Source organism: Eleutherodactylus coqui, chromosome 1 (genome assembly GCF_035609145.1).
Source record: "Eleutherodactylus coqui strain aEleCoq1 chromosome 1, aEleCoq1.hap1, whole genome shotgun sequence".
NCBI lineage: Eukaryota > Metazoa > Chordata > Amphibia > Anura > Eleutherodactylidae > Eleutherodactylus > Eleutherodactylus coqui.
Window position 1 is genome coordinate 98,736,699 of NC_089837.1, and position 23,791 is coordinate 98,760,489.

Sequence of the window (23,791 nt, forward strand, 5' to 3'; positions counted from 1 at the left end):
CCAAGCGTTGGACCCCCAATGATTAGACACTTACCACCTATCCTTGTGAATAGAGGATAACTTTCTGTCTTTAGATGACCCTTTAAAATGCAGAACTTAAAACCAAGCACAAAATAAAAAAACAATCTATCCATAGAAGATTACTGTGACACAATGTAACTATATAGTGTCTGCTGCTCAATGCTTAGGTTATCATGCTGATTTGTTAACTCACCTTTAGCCTTGAAGGGGTTAACTCTCCGTTGACACGGAAAATGGTCACTTTGCATTCCGACTATTGATCTTCGCATTGCCCCCTGCGATACGCTTACTGTAAATAGCGGTCTGTCTATGGAGGCTGTCTGTCTATCTGAGAGCAGTTGACACGGCGGATTAGGTTTCTTTTTGGGACGTAGACTTTGGGTGACCTCGCAGCATGTGCAGGCTGTTGGCTGCGGGACGGAGAATTCAAAGATCTGATCAGGAAATTCTGCGTGAGAAGATTGGATGAACATTTGATTAGTGGAGGGGTTATATCACCATCAGATTGGCAGAGACGGGTCTCTGTGGATGGGCTGAGAGTGTCTTCCTGCAGCTGAGCTGAGGCCGTTTTAATTATACGCGGTTCACCAGGGAGCTGCCAATTTCTCACTCATGATTTCATGGTTTTTCCACACAAACCCTTTCATCGCCGGACTGTGTAATAGTCATTCAGTGTCCAGTTTTTTTAGGCTACTTTTGCATTATGTGTTTGTGATCCGTTTGCTGCATGTGCCAGGAAGGCTTCTAGCGCCCATCAAACACATGTATAAGACCCCATTCATCGGGCACAGGTTCTTTATGCTTCCGTTCTGCCGGGATCCATCGGGGTTGCCATTTTTTCTCTTGATGCTATTGTGTAGCAGACCGTTCTACTCCATCAAGACATCTTGTAAGAAACAATTTCTGCAGCAGATTTTCTCCGCAGCGTGCGGATGAGCTTTAGAGAATTTGCTTCCACTATAAATGCTGCAGATTTCCCATGTTGAAAGTCCATAAGGAAATGTGGATATATCCTACAGACGCCTTGGCAAACAGTGGAAATGCTGTGAAAATTTTGGCGGCGGATTTTGCTGTGAAAATTCCGCAGCATTCATAGAATAAACCGTGTGGAGGAAATATCTAAAATGGACATGCAATGGTAATTATTCACAATGAATCCGCATTGTTTTTGAAAAATGCTGCAGATTCTACTTCCTGAGAATGTCTATTTCCTGCTGACTTGAAATAGAAGTTACAAAATGTGTTAACATATTGCCACTAGAGATGAGCGAGCATACTCACTAAGGACAATTACTCGATCAAGCATTGCCCTTAGCAAGTACCTGCCTGCTTGGAAGAAAAGGTTCGGCTGCCGGCGGCGGGCGGGGAGCGGCGTGGGAGAGCGGGGAGGAACGGAGGGGAGATCTCTCTCTCTCTCCCCCTCTTTTCCCCCTGCTCACTGCCACAACTCACCTCTCACCCGCTCCGGCAGCCAAACCTTTTCATCCGAGCGGGGAGGTACTCGCTAAGGACAATGCTCGATCGAGTAATTATCCTTAGCCAGAATGCTCGCTCATCTCTAATTGCCACATATTTGTTAATTACGTTTGGCATAGGCAGAGCCCCAAAAAGTTGCAATAAGCACAAAAGAGGGACAAATAAAATCCGCACCAAAATCTGCTTACTATATGTGGATTTTGCTGTGGAATGGCCAGCACAATGCTGCCATTTTCAATTCCAAATCAAAATCCACACATCAGGCTTGTGCGTTTTGTTGCAGAATTAGCCACACTGCGGTTTTGCGGAAATTATCTGCCCGTGTGCATTTTTCACCGTCATGTCCGTATTGTAAGAAATATACACCCACTTTAGTCTATAAAAAGTGATTACAATTTAGATGCATCCATGTTGCAACAATGTTGTCATCAGTGTTTGATCTGTATTTTGCTTCATAGATAGTAATAGGCTGAAAATAGACATATGTCCATCCAGTTCAGCCTAGTACCCTCCCAATGTTGGTCCAGAGGAAGGCCTCCCTCACATGTACGTTTTTGTACAGTGTTAAGCGCTGCCTTTTCAGCGCTGCACTAAATGCTGTACAACGCTCCTATTCATATAATGCATCGACCATTGAAATAAATGGGCAGTGGTTTGGTGCCACATTTTTGGCAGCGTTACACGCAAGCGCTAGCTGCACTACCTAAAAAAAAAGTAATGCTTACTTAGCAGGTACCATCCAGGTCTCCGCGGCTAGTCTCCGGAGCTCCGGGCAGGCTGCCGGGCACTTGTCAGCGCTGATAGACGATCTATTGCTGGTGATGGGGATTGACATCCCCGCCTCCGGCAAGAGATTGCCTTGATTGGTTTAGGCAATTGGTTCAGTGCCGGCTCCGCCCATCATAGTCGGCGCTCAGTGCATCGATCACAGCCGTTCATTTGAATGACATCATTGAATGGCTGTGATTGGTTCATCGAGCGCCGACTCTGATTGGCAGAGCCGGCACTCCTGAACCAATAGGAGCAATCTCTTGCTGGAGGCAGGGATTTCAATCCTCATCACCAGCAATAGATAGTCTATCAGCGCTGACATGTGCCCGGCAGCCTGCCTGGAGCTCCAGAGACCAGCGGCGGGGACCCGGACAGCGCCTGCTCGGTATTACATTTTTTTTTCAAGCTTCCTTTGCTGCATTTTTAGTTGGGCTGAAAAGGCAGCCAGAATGCTAGCAATATGAATGCCAGCGCTGCTGAAACCGCAGTAAACGTTTCTGCAAATGCCTGTGTGAGGGAGGCCGAAAGCAAAAAAACCCAATGAGGTAAAAGCTAATTTTCCCCATTTAAGGGAAAAAAATTCCTTCCTGACTTCTTCGTATTTGCTTTCACTGATCCGTATTTACTACAGGGCAAATATGGGTCAGTATTTGCCTAGTGTAAAATAAAACCAATGACATAAAATATTACAGCAAACACAGATTTAAATACTGATGACTTGCAGTTCTAATATCATCTGTAACACGTCTATTACGGATCTGTATTATGGATATGTTACATGTTAGTATGAAACTGGACTATAGCCAGAAATTGGTACGAATTTTGGCACAAATCTATGTAAGCTGATAGCAAGTACAGATCTCACTTTCTGTCTTTCAGGCAATACAAAATGCACCAAATTAATTAAAAAGTGCGCACCTTTCAATAAATTTGACACACTTTATTCCAACTTTTCTTTCCTTAGACGGGCATAAAAAACACCCATCTTAATAAATCTACCGCATTCTATACTTTTCCATTACAGTCCAATAATGTAGAAGATGTGATAATCAAGCATCAGATGCTGTTGATGCCAGGTTAAATATACACTCTGTAAAAAAAAAAAAAATACGGCCCCTAGAAAAAGTTGTCTGTCGTTTTGCTGCAAAACTCGGCATGCAGTTACATCTCAGGCAGATATACAAATGATTAGAGTTGTGGTGTGATTAGATGAACGGTCTTGACACCTGAGGCCATAAAAGTGGTTCCCCCCTTGGCCTATAAAAAGGCTCTCAGTGGCTACTTGTGTGTAGCGACCTCTTCTTCCGTTTGTGTAGAGCTTCTTAACAGAGTTTGAGGAGGGGCGCATTATTAAAATGTGAGAAGCTGGATGATCGTATTGATGAATTGCCCCCCACCTGAGCAGTTCTGACCAGACTTTTTTAAAGAGGTGTTGGGTCCAGTAGATCCATCAGGGTACACAAAGAAGATGACCAGGCTCAGGACGCTCTCGACAGACCACCAGTAGAGAGGATTTTCTGATCAACAACCATGAGCAGCTCCAACGGTTTTATTGTCTGCCATCCAGAGAGAGGTGGCACCATCGTTACACCCCTGTGTCTGTCAGAACCATTTCCAGGTACTTGGCTGAAGAACATTTGGTCTCACAGCGCTTATTACATGTACTGCCTTTGACACCCACTGTCATCTCCATTTGCAGTGGTGTTGTGAACTTTGGACTCTATTCAGTGGACCCGGGTTGTCCTCAGTGATAAATCCAGGTTTAGTTTGGGCACTGGCGACGGCGGGGTTTGTGTCTGGAGACCTAGAGGTCAGCACCTCAATCCTGCCTTTGCTGTGGAGCGACACACTGCCCCTGCTGGTATGATGGTCTGGAGGGCCATCGTATATATGACAGTCGGTCACCCCTAGTAGTGGTAGGAGGGACAATGACAGCTCAGCAATATGTTCAGGACATCCTGCAGCCACATGTGTTCCTTCTCTTGGCAGCTTTAAAGAGGCATCCAGCAGGATAATGCTCTACTGCACACACAAGGGGGTCACAGGAATGTCCCCACAACATCGTCACACTTCTGTGGACACCCGGTCCCCAGATTTATCACCAATAGAACATGTATGGTACCATCTGGGACGCTAACTTCGACATCCTGAGTGTACACAATCTAGATGCTCAGTTACAGCAAATGTAGAGCGATATGCCGCATGATACCATACGGACCCTGTATGCCTCCATACCCGCCCGCATCACATCCTATATCCAAGCTAGAGGTGATACAATAGAGTACTAGAGCCTCCATGCCCGCCCGTATCACATCTTCTATCCAAGATAGAGGCGGTACAACAGGGTACTAGAGCCTCTATGCCCGCCCGTATCCCATCTTGTATCCAAGCTAGAGGCGGTACAACAGGATACTAGAGCCTCTATGCCCGCCTGTATCACATCTTGTATCCAAGCTAGAGGCGGTACAACAGGGTACTAGAGCTTCCATGTCTGCCCGTATCACATCTTGTATCCAAGCTAGAGGCAGTACAACAGGGTACTAGAGCCTCTATGCCCGCCTGTATCACATCTCCCATCCAAGCTAGAGGCGGTACAACAGGGTACTAGAGCCTCCATGTCCACCTGTATCACATCTTGTATCCAAGCTAGAGGTGGTAAAACAGTGCAATAGGGCCTCCATGCCTACCCATATCCCATCTTGTATACAAGCTAGAGGCAGTACAACAGGGTACTAGAGCCTCCATGCCCTCCTGTATCACATCTTGTATCCAAGCTAGAGGCAGTAAAACAAGATACTAGAGCCTCCATGCCCGCCCATATCACATCTTGTTTCTAAGCTAGAGGCAGTACAACAGGATACTAGAGTCTCCATGCCCGCCCATATCACATCTTGTTTCTAAGCTAGAGGCAGTACAACAGGATACTAGAGTCTTAATGCCCACTCATATCACATCTTGTATCCAAGCTATAGGCGGTACAACAGGATGCTAGAGCCTCAATGACTGTCCGTATCACATCTTGTATCTAAGCTGGAGGTGGTCCAACAGGGTACTAGAGCCTCCCTTCAAAATTCTCCTTTTGCTCTGATAGTGTAATCACTTACCTATATCAATGTTACAATCACACAGAGAACGTCTCATTCTAGGGAAGAGATTATTTTTTGACAATGAGCATATATATATATATATATATATATATATATATATATATATATATATATATATATATATATATATATACACACACATTATTCATGCATATTTCTCTGTTTATTGATTCCTTCTGCAATGCTACTTGTATTCACAGATCCTTCCCATTTAGTGGCTATTGTGATCATTTACCAGTAAATTTGCTAAATTTGTGTAAACAATCTACAATAATGGATTGAGCAGCTCCTTGTGATCTGATTAGCAAAATAACCGAAACTAATGTTCAGACCTGTAAAACCATGTCCAAAAACACAAATATTGTAAGATCCCGAGAGACCAGGCATGTACTAATGTGATTTCAATGTGTAAGATGAGACATCTAGAGGGGAGTGAGAGTCACCCAAATCCTCTCTGCTGATCTCCAGCCATTTGTCTGGTGTCTGATGGCAACGGCGACTGCAGATTATAAAACCCAAATCACATCACAGCCTCTCAAAATGGCAAGATCTGGTTATGTAAAATCCGGGAAAATGTGTTAATGGCTTTTTTCAGTGGAGGTTAAGAGGAAAGCCTGGTAAAAAAAGGTGATTTAAAAACAACAGGAACACAAAAACAACAAAAATGTACAAGAACAACTAGAACATATAGACACATTCTTAAGATTGTACAAGGTTATTCTCTCACTAGGAAACCCAAACATTCTGCAATAACTGTCATTTTTGTCTGGTTCCCTATGAAAATTCACCTGAAGAAAGATTTTGGAGCAGATTTAGGCCACCTGCAGATGGCCGGGAAGAGCCATGCAAGAGTCAGAGAGGTGGTCTGCTGTTCTCGCCAGGGCCTGGCCCTACCAAGAGACTACCTATGGCCTCCACTTGTAGAGAGCTTGAGCGCACAGACATGCATCCGGAGGAATGGAAAACCGCTACTAAGCGAAAGGAACATGAGTGTATGCCAAGGGACTGCCTATAGCCTCCACTTGTAGAGAGCTTGAGCGCCCGGACATGATGGAAAGGCGTGCGTGTGCAGCACCGGTACCGCACGCATCCGGAGGAATGGAAGACCGCTACTAAGTGAGAGGAACGTGAGTGTATGACAGGAGAGAGTTTGCCGGGAGAGAAATCTCAAAAATAACTTAGACTGCGGATTATACAAATGCCCCAAGAATCCTCTCTGTTACACCACTATTATTTGTTTCTGTACAAAGACTGTTTTATTTGCACAAACAGAATCGACCGTTCCTGGTTCTCATTCAGAAAAAAAAAACCCTTTGTCTGGACTACTTTATTACATCTCGGAGATCCGCCGCAAAGGACGGAATGGTCGCGTCACGAGTGACAATTGGACTACAGGTAACCTCTTGTTACTATCCCCTTAACCTCTCCCAGCGGCACCTTGGTCGGGTCCCAAGCTACCCCCAGGGGAGGAGATGGTAGAGCCCTGTGACAAGGCCTTCCTCTACCCCGTTGTCTCCCCGGCTGTGGGCCCACTCCTGGGACACTACATATGCTCTCCCTGACTTTCAGATATAAGCTTCCTTCTTATTGGTGTTAGTCAGCTCTGTGGTACAGCTAACCAAGAAGCGCCCAAGGCTTGATACATGAGGGGAGGCTGTTGTAGGACCATAGGTCATCCTACCTGGTCTGTGGCATAGTAGCAGCTCCCACAATTCCTGCATCAAATCATTGGGCGACCATATGCTTTCTATGAACTGGTCTTCTCTACTGAAGCAGACCAACATGGTGATACATATCAAAATGAATCAGGAGCATTAGATGAACGTAGACGAGCACTAGAAATAACTAACCAAGGTAATCTTAGCTAACTTATCTAACTAATCTTAGCTAACTTAGCTAACTGGGGGGGGGGGGGGGGGATAGCTACATAATGAATGAATTTAAAAAAATCACCGAATGACCCTTTAAGTACTGATGATCGGCTGAATGATTGTATTTTTGATTGATTGTCCCTGAACATTGCTCAGTGTAAAGATGCTCGGCAACCAAAGGACAAACACGAACATGCTAATTTGGCATTCGTTGCATCGTTAATACTGTCGCAAAAGTGATTGTTTATCAGTGATTTGTGCTGCAATTATCTGATGATTATTCATGTCCCGTTTATTCAAGGGGATGTGTGTTGCAGATAACAATGTAAACTGGTACATACGAACCATTGCCTGATAACTACGACATGTAAATATACTATTGAGCACCGATTGACCCGCTACTGTATATTGTTGATCAGTGTTTGCTGTGGACAGTAATCTGTCCATGTAAAAAGACCCTTAGGCTCTCACTGTGGTCACAAAACGCGCAGTGTTTCTACCGCATTCTACAGCGCTTTTTAACACACCCCATCATTGTGATGGGTGATGAGGTGCGTTAAAACGCACGAAAATAGAGCAGACAGCGCTCAAAAATTGCAGCATTAGAACACCATGTTCAAACGCTAGTCTGCGAGGCCCCATTAAAATCAATAAAAGCATTTTACAGCACTCAGCGCGGCATCTGAAATGGCGCAGTAAACGCTGTAAATAGCGGGATGTGTGAGAGCAGCCTTAGTGCAGATCTCCATTGGTTGCCTATGAAACATAATAGAATGTGATACCTGAGCACAGCCATACAACGGGCTCCTTCACTTGAACGTGTGATGACAGCGTATTACGCACGCAGGTTTTGCACTCTTAGTACTCTATAGCAATCTGCCATAGGCTCCCATGTTGCAGCACACATGTATTGCGTCAAATACGCATGCAATAAAGATCACAGCATGTATTATCTTGGTGCGTGTTACGTGCGCATACACGCCAAGATAGTGAATGGCGTGCATGCATACTTGCTGTGTGCTGCACGACTGTCTCATGCGGGTGGCATGCAGCGAATTACGTGTGAAGCTGCCCATAGACTATATGTTATTCACTGTGTTATAAGCCTGCTCAGCTGAGTAAACCTCTAGGACACGGAAGTCTATTACACACTTCATTGATGGACTGAAGCACAACATACGTGTACTGCAGAACACATGATATGGTATTAAAAGACTTCGCAGACACTTTGTGTTGGAGATGGGTGCAATACCGCCCCGCACAGTGTGACATGGCTGAGCGAGCAGAAGCCAACAATCATGCAGGTATGCGTGAGAATGGTCCGAAACTTTCCTGCCTTCACCCCCATACTCTATATGTATTTATACCCTCAATATTCATTATATGTGTTATAGTGCTTGCTTTCCATATACTGTATATAAATATTACTATTGATAAGAGCAACCAGGGACTCTGTTGGGTATACACTGCCTATACACTATACACACCTATGCCTCCCTGCTCCCCATACACATGCATAAGAGGCTTCTCTAAAGGGTGCACACAACAGAGCACTAAGATGGTCACACCAAGCAGAACTGAGCATGCTCTCTGGGAAGTTTCAAGTGAGAAGGTTTTGGAGCTGCACCATGAGAGAGATTGTAAGGACCATGTAAGTGACCTGAAGTGCTGTAATGATCTGCAGAGGAGCTGCTGCTGCCAGAGTTGAAGAGGCAGGCAGAGCCGGAACCCCTGAAAGAGCGAAGGGCTTTTGCAGAGGGCAGAGAGCACAGGGCAGAGGAAATTGAGACTGCCTGCTTCCAGCAAAAGAAAGCACAGGATTGCACTGTTAAGCCACGGATTTAGACCAAAAAGGACATCAAGGAGTGTGTTGCCAACAAGTTGTAAGTGAGGCTAGCCTCAGTAAAACTGCTAGGCATGCACACCACAAGGTATGATATGTTAGCAGGCCTGCTACTACCAGTAGAAGGCTAATAATACAGACACTGACATTGTGTAAATTCCAGGTTATGGACTGTGATATTAAAAGGAACAGTGTACTTGGATACGGGAACCAACTTTTCTAAAAGACCGAGTGGGGTATTGACCATAGAAAGTGAAGTGTTAACCTTTTCATGGATGAACCGTGTATTAGGTTGTGAGATTTATATTTCTGTTCTACAGGACTGATCTGGTTGGATCATTACTGATACTGTTTTGTTGACACTTAATTTCTCGCTAAATAAAAAGTATTACTGTTTCTTATTGTACATAAGGTATTATTCCTAGTTAGGCATAGCTAGCAAAAGTTGGGTCTACAGTAAAGGTTAACCTGCTTGCTTGTTATTATAACATTACCCATGCTTATTTATTTCTTAGTAAATATTGTTTTGTAACTCCTTCTTCTACATCGTATCATGAATCTGCATTATCATGACCTACCCACAACACATGCACACTTAGCTGCTTGAGCATGCGTTCTAAATAGGGAGAGGGAATAAGCCGCTGTCAGACTCCTCTGGTGAACGCTTAGCACTTTTCAAAAAAAAACATGGCATGTTTAAGTCCAGCATGCACGGCCATTCTTTCCCCTGACCTTTGCTGACCAGGGAGAATCAAAACACCCCAATAAGCATTAAATGGGCGTTTGGCTGAAATTCATGGGTTCAACTGACTGTCATATAAAAATAAGGGTGGTTTCACATCTGCGTCAGAACCACTGCTGCAAATCTGGCTGGAAATACTGCATGCAGAATTTTTTCTTCCCGCCAAAAGTCAGGCAGCTGGGCGGAAAGTGAGCAGACCACATTATGGTCAATAGCGTCTGCCTGGCGCTTTTCTGCTCCGTTCGGGAAGCAGGAAAGGGGAGCCCCCGGAGCTGAATAGTTCCGTACAGAGACAGAACCGTTCAGCCGCGGAGGTTCCCTTTTCCTACTTCCCAAACGGAGCAGAAAAGCGTAATCCCCACTCAAATGTGAAAGCAGCATTATGCCTGGTTTAGACACAACGATTATCGCTCAAAAGATGTATTTTGAGCGACTTTTGAGCGATAATCGTTGTGTGCATTTACAGGGCAAGGTGATCGCTCAAACGTTGACCGATCACTTTGCACTCTCAGCGGAGTATGCAGAAGACAAGTTGGACTATTAATGAATAGCTAAGCGCTGCCTGTAATTGGCTGAGTGCTCAGCCAATCAGCACAGCCCTTTCAGGAGGCGGGGATTTTTAAATCCCCGCCTGCTGAAAGTGCTGGACAGCAGTGCAGGGGAGCCAGCCGGAGGACGCGCCTGAGCGACAGAGAGGTGAGTAAATATTTTTTTGTTTTTTTTTAACCAGCTAGGGATGATTTTCAGGGAAGGGCTTATATTTCAAGCACTTCCCCCAAAATCATGCTGCGGGGGTTGCCACAAAGCCACTGCTTTCAATGGGGCGGGCAGCAGCGCCGACTCCATTGAGAGCAATGAGATAGCATTCTAGACTTCTGCCACAGTCCCCACGGGGATGAAGTCTGCGATATTCTCCCTATGTTTTCAATGGGGCTTGCGCTGCTGCCGCTGGCCCAATTGACAACACTGAGCGGTATCGCAGATTTCTTCTCTGCGATGCGAAGCTCTGCTGAAACATCGCAAATAAGTATGAAACCATTGAAAATCATTGGTTTCATAACCATCGCTGTCACATCGCAGGGAAAAAAATCGCAAGTGGGTGTCCACCCTAACAGATATATTGATAGGAATTTGCAGATAATGTAGTTTTGTGATACAGAATAAATGGTGTGAAGTTATAAATGTAAAGTAGCTCCAAAAACAAAGCTTCATTTCAATAGCCAAGATCCATTCTCGGAGCTGCATTTTGGGTAGATTCTACATAGAAAGACCAACGTAATCCATCACACTTCTCCCCCTTAATGATCTGATGTAGTGGATACCGGCTCTGCTCCCCTAAGTACCTCTTAATATAGAATATACAAGCAATCAACTAAATACTGTGATAATTAGTATCTTGTTTCATGTTATACAAACAGAGCCGGAACTGGAAGTGTGTAGAATAATATTTGCAGAGCTAGTGACAAGTCTTGTCAATATTGATGACAGCTCCCTCAAAACAACCTATTTTCACTCCACACCATGTAGACTACCGGCAGCCACACTGATATACAGAACAAATAGATCTCTGCCTAGTCGGCATCCAACGTGAGGAGTCATCTGGCAATTCAGTAGGACGATTCCTCTGTATAGTCTGGAAGAGCTTTACTATTTGGAGAACAGGACAGAGTGATCCGACAGAATACCAGAGGATCCAAGGATATAATAATAAAGCTTAACCCCTTAAGGACTAGGCACAATAAATTTACACGCTTGGTCCTGAGCTGTAATCCTGGCCGATAGCAAAAATGTGGCGCAGGATTGTAGCAGGAGCAGGTCAGGTCCTCGGCTGTTGACACTTGAAGGACCCGGAGAAGATGGTAGAAGACTCTTTTCACTGCTTCTATCTTCTTTACAGGCTACATAGGGCACAATGAGCGCAATGTAATGCAAAGAAAAAGCGGAAGTAATACTTCTGCTTTTCAATCCAGTGATCACGTGATCGCCAGGAGCCCCCAGTCAAGGCAGAGCTGCAGGGTCCTAGCAAACCCAGATTATCTCTGTCACACTAGGGGAATGTTTTCCCCTATAACAGGGGCTCCTAAGGATGCTGCTTCTATGGATGCCCCAGCTACGGGGGAAATATATGAAATTTAAAAAAAAAATATCCAATGTGAATGTCCATTGGACGTCTTATATAACGTAATGGGGGACATTATGGGATGGTAAAAAATAGAAAAATAAGTTTAAAAAAATTACAGAATAAAATTAAAATCCATGTATAAAAAAGAAATGGACCCAACTGCCGACGCCGATCAAAGCCTTTGCCGTATGCGCCCTGTAATCCAAAACTATACAAGTCATATATCAAAAAAATTGAAATAAAACGAGGAAGCTATTCCTGTACTTTATTTTAGCGTAAATATAGTAATTTAAAAAAAATAAACAACTGTAAACTTTAAAAAATTGGTTTTTTTTTATACCCCTAATAAAACTTAAAATCGGAAAAGAAGTCAGTGAAAAAAAAGACTAAAGATTAATAAATAGCACTATGTGTCCCGATGATAAAAAGGCAGCAAAAATTATTCTGGTAGCTGAGGAAAAAAAAAAAAAGGGCCGTTAAACCACCACAGTGCTACCCACTGTAGTAAATTATTTGCCATAGGAGTCTATTTCTTATGGGCTAGTTAATGGTGGATTCACAGGAGATGTAAAAATATACTACAAAAAAGTCTACTGGGGATTCGGGGGCAGATCTGCAGCTGAATTTATGCAGATTGCGGCGTTTGCATTGCGTAAAGTGGAATTTGCAGCATTTACATACCATTGATGCTGCACACATACACTCACAAATATGCACCAAGACCATGCAAGAAATGCCGATTTTGGGCTTAAACAGATCGGCGTATTTTAGTCCCGTTATGCTTTGTAAAAAATCATGGCCGCATAACAGGACGAAACAAAACTATTGATTTCAATGGTTTGATTTCCACTATCGAAAATAGTACGGGCAAGAAAAGAAAGGACTTGCCCTATCTTTCTCGCATGTAGTTAATAGTATGTGTGAGAGAGATAAAGCAGGAGTATAGTTCCTGCCCTTTCATTCAAACTCGCATGCACTAACGCCCATATTACACCTTACTGATATTTCCTGTGTCTGCAATTATAAGATCAAAATTTACATTACAATTAAGCACCTTCTGTATAAATGGAGGATAGGTCCCATTCCCTCTGGTGGAACCTTAGATGGATCCAAGACTATTAGCATTATATTCTTGACTGCAGCTTAGTTGACACCATTGTATAAATTGTGCAGTAAAGATAAAAGTGTAATCCATGGAAATCTCAGAAGACATTGGTGAGATTCCTTGAGTGAGGAGACTACAAAGTTCTACAGAGCACCTAAACTAATTTGGTTCCCTTTGACCATTTCCATCAGTTGACATCTCTGGCATGCCGGATCCAGATGTGCTCCATAAGATCCATATTGAAGGATTGATTTCCTCGTAACGCCTCTTCATTTGCATGTGTATGTTACAAACATATGGAAATAGAAGCATCAAAAATATCCACATAAAACAACATAGATATGGTAAAGGAAAAAACTTTGGAGCTAAACCTGCTGCCAAGGAAATGTCTCCGAAAGGGAGCACAAGAGCCAAGATTCCCAAGCCCAGGTACAGAATTGTTTCTTTTTCATGGTCTATCCTCTAGATTAGGAAATCCATCAGATACAGGGTGACATTTATCAAGATTGGTAGAAAGGGAAAGCATATGTTTGCTTTCATTTGTTCTGAGCAAATAATAGAATCTGACTGGATAATATGGGCCAGACCAGCAAGGAAGCTTTCCAACTGAAAGACAATAAATGGCCAAATTGCAATAGAAATGCACATTAACAAACCACGGGCAGCTCAACCTAGTTGTGGGACATTTACTGTTCAGACGCTAACAAAGGGGAATCACATCAGTCAGATGGAAGGAGACAATGTCCCTATCTGGTTCCACATTTATACAGAGTTAGAGCTAGATGTAAAATGTATCGTACTGATGCTATAAACCGGCAGGTATACAGAGATTTATTATTCTTAGGCTATGTTCACCTAAGTTTTTGCATTTGCCGTTTTCTGTTCTGTTAGTGGAGCAGAAAACCAAAAAGGAGGAAGAGCCAGATCCATTACTTTATAATTGACTTGTAATGAACGAGGAAGAGCCAGATCCATTAGATCTGTTATATTATGGACCACATTGACTTTTGATCGCCAATGGGGACATTTTTGTTTATCTCCGTGGGATTCCCGTGACGTAAAACCGCGGGCATATCCCGCTCTGCCCGTGGGCATGAGCCAAAAAGGAAATAATAAAAGGAAAGGCTAGATGAACCACTTGGGCTTTTTATGCCGCCAATTTTCTATGTTTCTATAAACAGAAACTCCTGCTTGTTCCTACAAAAATAATCATGCAGAGGCTTCCGAAAACCTTTTCCACCTATAGTACACTGACACAAAAGTGGAGATAAAGAAAGAATCTTCTGATGTCAACAAAATTAGTATATATCATGTATCACACATTTAACTATCACTTTAATTAAAAATCCATATAATAAAGTCCCCTATGTACCAGCACTAGTATCTTAATGTAGAATCCATTATAAACCATCTATACAATCAAATATAATACACAATATAACAGTAGGGTAAATAAATAACAACATGCACAGTGGCAGCAATATGCATAGTATACAAAACCAACAATATAACAAAAACACGGTAAATAGAAACGTTTAACAGAACAATGTCAACATCATACTGCATAATAACAACACCACACTGCATAATAACAACATCATACTGCATAATAACAACATCATACTGCATAATAACAACACCATACTGCATAATAACAACACCATACTGCATAATAACAACACCATACTGCATAATAACAACATCATACTGCATAATAACAACACCATACTGCATAATAACAACACCATACTGCATAATAACAACATCATACTGCATAATAACAACACCATACTGCATAATAACAACATCATACTGCATAATAACAACATCATACTGCATAATAACAACACCATACTGCATAATAACAACACCATACTGCATAATAACAACACCATACTGCATAATAACAACATCATACTGCATAATAACAACACCATACTGCATAATAACAACACCATACTGCATAATAACAACATCATACTGCATAATAACAACACCATACTGCATAATAACAACATCATACTGCATAATAACAACATCATACTGCATAATAACAACACCATACTGCATAATAACAACACCATACTGCATAATAACAACATCATACTGCATAATAACAACACCATACTGCATAATAACAACACCATACTGCATAATAACAACATCATACTGCATAATAACAACACCATACTGCATAATAACAACACCATACTGCATAATAACAACACCATACTGCATAATAACACCATACTGCATAATAACAACATCATACTGCATAATAACAACATCATACTGCATAATAATAACACCATACTGCATAATAACAACACCATACTGCATAATAACAACACCACACTGCATAATAACAACACCATACTGCATAATAACAACACCATACTGCATAATAACAACACCATACTGCATAATAACAACATCATACTGCATAATAACAACATCATACTGCATAATAACAACACCATACTGCATAATAACAACACCATACTGCATAATAACAACACCACACTGCATAATAACAACACCACACTGCATAATAACAACACCATACTGCATAATAACAACACAATACTGCATAATAACAACATCATACTGCATAATAACAACACCATACTGCATAATAACAACACCATACTGCATAATAACAACATCATACTGCATAATAACAACACCATGCTGCACACCATATAACTGCACACCATCAACATCATATTGCATAATAAGTTAAGGGGTTAAGAGAAGTTGGGGGGCCCCAAGATAAACTTTTGCACCTGGGCCCATGAGCCTTTAGCTACGCCCCTGAGATAATGTACACTATCAACATCATATTGAACAGAAACAACATGACATTGCACAATAGCAACATCTTAATGTGCTTTATTGACATCCTACTCAGTAACACCATACTGTGCAACAGCAATTTCATACTGCACATAAACATCATACTGCATAAAAGCATCATGCTAAGTGATAACAACATCATACTGCAAAAAATAATGCACCCAAATAGAAATGTTGGCCTGCAGTTACGAAACAGGTAGATATGTACATGATTACAGTTGTGGTCTGATTAGACAATGGGTCTTCCCACTAGAGGATATAAAAGTGCTTCCCTGTTGCCCTATAAACAGGCTCTCAGAGGCTACTTTTGTGTAGTGGACCTCTTGCTGAGAGTTCATTCACTGTTATAATGCACTCGTAGACATTTTGCCCAGTTAACAGACTTTGAGAGGGGACGTATGATTGGAATGAGAGAAGCAGGATGGTTATTTTGATGATTAGCCCATCATGTCAGCCGATCTAACGAGGCTGTTAGGAGGTGTTGGAAGAAGCTGTTTCATGAGAGCATGCACACATGGTCAACAGGCTCCGTGCAGCCCAGAAAAACCATCAGTGGAGAGGATCATTTGATCCCTGAAAAAGTAGATCCAACAATTCTTTTTCCCACCATCCAGACACTCATGGCACCTTCATTACAGAGCTCTGTCTCTAACCAGACCATTTCTAGGTGCTTAGCAGAAAGAAATTTAGTGTCCAGCCATTAGCACTCCAACTCCTTCGCCTTCATTTGCAGTGGTATCATGAAGAAGAAGCCTGGACCGCTACAGCCTGCAACCATATCATGTTTAGCAATGATCCCTGGTCCTGTTTGGTAGCCATCAACAGTCATGTTTGACTATGGAAGCCTCGTGGTAAGCGCTTCAATTCTGCTTTTGCTGTGGAGCAACACACTGCCCCAACTACTAATGTGATGATCTACAGAGCCATCACATAGAATAGTTGGTCATCCCAAGAAGTGATCGAGGGATATTAACATCTCAGTGATATGTGCAGGAAATCCACATGTGTTGCCTCTCATGGTGGCTTCCAACTGGCATTTTTCAGCAGGATTATGCCCGGTTGCACACACAAGGGTTTCCGAGGAATGTCTCCGACTGGTTGCCACACTTCCTTAGTCAACAGATTTATTGCCGATCAAGTTTTTATAGGACCCACTGGGACACCAGCTTCGGCAGTCAAAAAGTATGCAACATCTAGAGGCAAATGTCCACAGGATAACATACAGAACTTATATGCCTCCATGCCCAACTGTATCTCATCATGCATCTAGACTAGAGGCGGTCCAACAGGGTACTAGAGCCTCCAATGAATTGTACAGTTTTCTCCAATTAAATTGTCCTTTTACTTGAATATTGTAATCACACACATCATCATTACAATCACATATATGTTGCATCTAATTACAACTCCTTCTCATTACCTTATGTTTTTTGTCAATGACTGTACTTCACAAGATCAATATCATATTGCACAGAGTCATCATACTCCTCAATAAGAACATCATAGATTAACATCATACTGCACATCATAATGCTAAATACTAATATGGTGCTGCCCAATAACAATATTTTACTGCGAAATACACACATCATGCTACAAACAGTATGCTTTTTAACTGTACATGACTACTGGAAAGTTATCCAACTTTTGCTATGCCCAAGTTGTACTAGCTGTGGCTCCTGAGTGCCGGGGTTGTGTAGGATGGAAGATTACACGTTCCACTGGTTATAAGAACATACTCTTAATTAACAAACACAAAACAAGCAGATTTTGTCAGTTCATCATTCTATACTGAGTAAATAGTGTAACCCTAGACCTGTCATATTCTTGGATCAGGACTTGCCAGAGATCCTGTCCTTCTCACTGGAGATTAGAGGGGAGCTGTCTTCTGTTATCGCTGGATTGATGATAGACATGGGACTCCATCTCCGTGGACCGAGTGCAGCTGTTAAATTTACACTTGTAAGCTTCTACATGCAGCAGCGAAGCTTAATCGGGCTGTGCCAAGTTTATAGGGAACCTGTCACCAACCATAAGCACCATAAATTAAGTTATGGTGCTTATAGTTTAGAGGACGTGGAGTCCGGGAAGCCTCTTTTCATACTCACCCGGTCCCCTAAGTCAGCAAGCACAGCAAGAGTGGCTCTTTTCATAAGGCTGTGTGCACTCCAATAGAAAAGAATGGGAATGCGCATGCACTCCATTCTGGAAGAGTCACAGTAGGAACGGGGCACCCGGTGAGTAAGAAAAGAGGCTCCCAGGACTCCACGTCTCCTAAGGTTTGAGCACCATGGTTTAGTTTATGGTGCTTGTAGTTGGTTACAGGTTCCATTTAAAACTTATCCCAGAACAGAGGATATGTGTCTAATCAATGGGGGACCTAGTGCTGAGCTCTCCACCAGTCATGAAAATTAGGATCCAATGTCCACCTCTATGAATGGAGAGGCTATTGAGCCCCCTTACGTTCACCTGGCTAGATGATCACCTCCTCCTCCTCCTGGCTCTGTTTCTTAGGCGGCACTATCAGTCCGTAGGCATCCCAGTAGCACAATTGCATAGTTCTGTTACTGCATTTATGTTATGAGCTTGGTTCTGGTACAATATTTAATCACTGAGCTGTTCTGGTGCTGTATTTATATTATGAGCTTTGTTCTGGTATTGTTTCTATGTACTGATCTGTTCTAGTGCTGTATTTATGTTACAAACTGTATTTATATAATGAGGTTAGTTCTGGTACAGTATTTATTCATTGACCTGTTCTGGTGCTATATTTATGTACTGAGCTTGTTTCTGGTGATATATTTATGTTATGAGCTTGGTTGTGGTACAGCATTTACTCAATGAGCTGTTCTGTTATGAGTATGCTGGTACAGGCAGGCAGCCTAAATACTGCTTTTTTTCTTAAGACGGAGAAGTGTGTTCACTTCTTTGTGCTTAGATCATCTTTTGGGTGAAAGTCAGCAAGTCCCCACTCACATACAAGAATCATCAAAAAAAACCTTGTTGTTTCGCTGGCTTCTTGTCCTGATCCCCACTCAGCGCTTCCCATAGGAGGTGAAGCACTGAGTGAGAAGCAGACGTGAATCCCGCGAGCCAGTGGCAAGTCTTTCTGTGTAAACACTCTGCACGAGTACAGACGACCTTATGGGGGCGTCAGCGCTCGTGTCGTCGTTTAAAAAAAACTGTCTGCCCATGTAAAAGAGCCATTAGCCATATTTGTACCAGGCAATCAAACATTAGTCAACAAAGCCACAGCCAGTCCAGTTATTTGATATGCTTTATCTCAGACACATCTGATGTAACTAATGAAGCCGATAATTAGTTACATCAAGTGTGCTTGAGATAACACCTGATTTGTAAATGTGTGCTCTTATGATGAATTCTATTCAGGGGGTTGAATAATTATGAGACTACAGAAGTCATTAAAAGTGGCATTTTGTATTGAATTTGGAGAAACCATTCGTTACATTAATTTTGTTGAGCTATTTAAATTGTTCTTGTCTGATTGCCAATTTACACACTTTTAGCTGTTTATAAAAAAAATAAAAATAAACCTAATTTACAATGGAGGATGAAAAATTTTGATTGCAACTTAATAGGTCACTTAGCCCGTAGAATGCAAAAGTACATTACTGTATCTTAAGTGAGATTCTCAGATAATTGCAGGAGAGCTTGGAATTTCTGTATACTTTTACACCAAAATCTCAGTTGGGAATTGTGAGGTTGAAAGACTTGTTCTCGTGTAACCTAGATAGGCCCCAGCTGCTCTGTGTTAGGGTTGGAAATCCTTCCTGTCAGAAATACAGGTTGCATTAAGAGAGGAATTGAGAGAGCGGAGTGTCATTTTTAGTGATAGACACATTTGAAAGCAATATGAATTCTAGTGGGTGGCTTAACCAAGTTTAACCCCATTACATCCATTGACTGAAATGCAGGTTCTACTTTCATCATAGTAAAAAATCACTATGATGGAAAGAATGCAGAAGTCTGGAAAAAATAAGCGGAATTTAGAATATTGCATTTAAGGCATTATATTTGTATATTATATATGACATAGGGTTTGTACTAATTTCTGATTGCAGGTTCTGCTGTAACAAGCAGAGGTCTGATTAGGAACTCTTATGATCAGTTGGTATTTGAGCAGAAAACACAATCTAAATGGATTGTCCAGTTTGGACAACTTGTCCCCCAGCCATGAAAGAGGGACCGATGTCCATATACCCTATTAAGGGGTTTATTCCATGATTTTACGAGGTCATCAATAGTTGATCATCTGGGGTTCGCCGCTCGGGATTCCCGCCAATCAGATTATCCTTCAACCCACTGTTGCTGCAGGGGTCTGGACATTCACATCAATGGTCAGGGCTGGAAGTGTAACAGCCACCTTCACTCCCATTGAAATCAGTGGGTGCGATGCTGTCACGTTGTGCTCCTGGGACCTCTGGTTCTGTTGGGTTTCCAGGGTCACACTGTTGTAGGTGTGCTTGAATTGGCTGGCCTATGGTGTAGAGTTTTCCACCCAGCCAATCATCATTGGTCTTATGAACATAAATACCAGCCCCTCTTGCTAGAGGGTGCTCTTCATTTTGACTTTTATCCATTTCTCTCTCAGAACTCTGGTGCTTGGAATCATGCATATATGCATATCTTGAGGGGTGACCGACTCTTTACTGCCTTTGCTGAGAAGCAGCACACTGCCCCACTGCTGGTGGTGTGAAGGTCTGTGGGGTCATTGCATACAATAGTCGGTCACCCCTAGTAGTAGAACAAGGGACAAAGACAGTTCAGCTATGTGTTCAGGACATCCTGCAGCCACATGTGTTCCTCTCATGGCGACTTCCAAGAGGCATTTTCCAGCAGGGTAATGCTCGGCCGCACACACAAGGCGGTCACAGGAAAGTCCCCACAATATTGTCCACTTGCATGGCTGCCCGGTCAGCAGATTTATTGCCAATAGAACATGTATGGACCATCTGGCACGCCAACTTCAACAGCCTATGAGTTTGCACGATGTAGAGGCTGAGTTACAGCAAATGTGGACCAATATGCCATAGGATGCCCTAAGGAACTTATATGTCTCCATGCCAATCCAAATCACATCTTGTATTCAAGCTGGAGGTGGTACAACAGGGTACTAGAGCCTCCATGCCCGCCTGTATCATATCTTGTATCCAAGCTAAAAGCGGTACAACAGGGTACTAAAGCCTCCAGGTCCGCCAATATCACATCTTGTATCCAAGCTAGAGGTGGCCAACAGGGTATTAGAGCTTCCATGCCCCCCATATCATATCTTGTAGTCAAGCTAGAGATGGTACAACAGGGTACTAGAGCCTCCTTGCCTGTCCGTATCACATCTTATATCCCAGCTAGAGGCGGTACAACAGGGTACTAGAGCTGCCCTTCAAGGGGTCAGTTTTCTGCAATTCCTTTTGTTCATATATTGTAATTACGTACTTATATCAATGTTAGAATCAGTTATAGAAAGTTTAATTCTATTCCGACAACTTCTAGGGGAGTGATTTATTTTTATAATGAGTGTGTATGGTTAGATCACCTTTATTATTTTTTGTAGTGAACTTCACTTGCAAACTGAGGACTTCAAACTGCACTTTATCTACATGAAGAGCTGGTGTTGTTTATGAAGAATTCCAGTTGAGAGCTTAAAGACCTATAGGAGATACTTACCTGCTGTTTAATTTCTTCAGGTTGGTTGCTTAAAAGGGTTTTCCACAAGATAGGGAATAACTAGCTGATCAGTGGGGTCTAACCACTGCCGATCATGACAATGGAGGTCTCAAAAGTCCCTGAATGAATAGAGTGGCAGATGAGCATGTTCCCTGCCAGTCATTTATTTTAATGGGATTGTCCGAAAGCACTGAGCGCATAAAATCTGTTATCTCTGGTAGTTTCTTCTCTCCACCTCTCTCTACTAAACAGCTGTCAGGTCTCTTGGACAGCCATTGATCCTCCTTCCTTGGGATGTGGGGGGTCAGGGGGCCAGTGAGATGTGTCATTATGTTCATCTACCTGTCACACATGTTATCCTACTGTTCTCTTACACTGCTAATATCAGCTCACAGACTGCCTTTAAGATGTGTTTACAGGTGCAAAGGAGTGAAACAACATGGCAAAGCGGTGGTGCATGTTGGACAGGTGGAGTTCAGTTGGAGTTTTACTCTAGGAACACTGCATTGGCAACATAGGGCAAGAAGACACCAGATCACGATGGCCAGATTTATTCAGGTCGTGTCCTTGTCGTGCAGAGTTGGTAGTGCAGCGGCCAGGGTCAAACCTTTGGGTGAGGGAGACAGCGAGAAACAAAATAGTGGGTCACAATGGCTCTATGGTCTCCTCTCCTCACATCCCAAAATGAAGTCTGTCCTGGCAGCATGCAAGGGTAAAAGCTAGCAGTTGCTCCAGCAGAGAGATGATAGCTTAACTGTTCACGTGACACCAGTGCCCCTTATCCAGTAACGGGTTGACAAAACCAAATAAAGAGTCCACAGTCAAAGTGTATTTTTCAAAACCTTGATATTTTTACTGGATATTTCTAACTTTGATTTTCCAAGTACAAACTGACAAACACTCCTTTCTCCAAATACCGGTTTCCCATTCATCTGATGGGTGGTTCTGGGGAGAGCACTCCTAACATGGAGAGACAAACACGAACAGGCCTCTCTCACTCTTCATGCCCTTTCCTCGCTGACCTAGCGAAATTCAAGGGGCAAAACACTCACGCCAGACTTGTCCTCCGATTTGCAGTAGCGCCAATGGTACTGTCACTCTACTCTGTAGTTAAGCAGGGGAATGTATAGCATTCTCCGCCTACTCCGAAAACTGATGCTCACTTCAGATCCCCTGAGGGGATGCATCTCAAAGCTAAATAAGATGAGTCTGGGCCTAACCCAGCTGGAAGCGTGAGAGCCTCAGCCTTCTGCTCACAAGTCCTCCTTCTCCGACTACATCTCTTCTTCTCACCAACCAAACTCCGCCCCCAACCGCTCTACAATCACATCACACACAACGGGTTTGGGAGAAAGCCACGTGGATACCACAAGACTGGTGACACTAACACAAGACATTGACCCCGAAAGGTCACCTCCAATGACACAAAAACCAACAGCCACGTAAACACAAGCACACGAATGCACAAGGACAAATCCATATGGGGTGGACAAGCACATAACTAGAGAGTCCCTAACTCTGGGCCACTACAGTTGGTGTAGCAGTTAGTGGCAGTAGCACACATTGCAGACTGCAGCAGCCCAAGCAGCACCATAAGCCGAAAGTTGAGACTGCTTTATTGAGTTTTGGCGCAGTTGTCTGAAATAAAAGAGCATTCTAGAATAGAAAATAAGCACTTATACTTCCTAACTGTGACTACCAATTCTGCACTTGGCAATCTGCCCACCACTATTACAACCACAGTGCCTAGCACAACTCTTCTTCAGCATGCTAGCTGTCTTTTAGGGCCAGATACACATATTTATACAAACTGATTTGAAGTATATACAATTATTCTGCTCCTTATTAGTTGTAACAGTAAAAAAATAACATCTTCATCTCACATTGCTGGTTACCAGCGCATAGTGCTGCTACCAAGAAGTGCCTTATTCCCTGGTATAATAACTATACTTCACTTAGCTACATGCCATCACTTCACACATAGTGCCGCACATAACATATCCTGTTGTACTACTGCTAAACATCAGACTGCAGCGTCACATTTCCGTGTCACAGTCTCTTAAGTTTCTCTGTACTTGTCTGTCATAGTCCCAAATAGTGTGAGCACACTAATGTTTCATTGGAGCGGTCTTACATGTCCTGAAGCTGTCATCATTTCGGGTCCGTGGTGTCACCAGTGCAGTGTCCTGTAG

At 42.8% G+C, this 23,791-nt stretch overlaps 1 protein-coding gene across 1 annotated transcript; it reads right to left on the reverse strand.

Annotated features, from left to right (window-relative positions):
- Positions 1–12,948: 12,948 nt before the first annotated feature.
- On the reverse strand, positions 12,949–15,791 carry LOC136624001 (dynein heavy chain-like). Its single transcript, XM_066598229.1, has 2 exons — positions 14,620–15,791; positions 12,949–12,967 (listed from the first exon to the last, which is right to left on the reverse strand). Exons 1-2 carry the CDS (start codon positions 15,789–15,791, stop codon positions 12,949–12,951), a joined length of 1,191 nt encoding a protein of 396 aa, XP_066454326.1.
- Between the last annotated feature and the right edge of the window lie 8,000 nt (positions 15,792–23,791).

What these genes read in the sequence shown, in the direction of transcription:
- LOC136624001 (XM_066598229.1), bottom strand. Translation starts at nt 15,791, where the DNA reads ATGCAATATGATGTTGATGGTGTGCAGTTATATGGTGTGCAGCATGGT.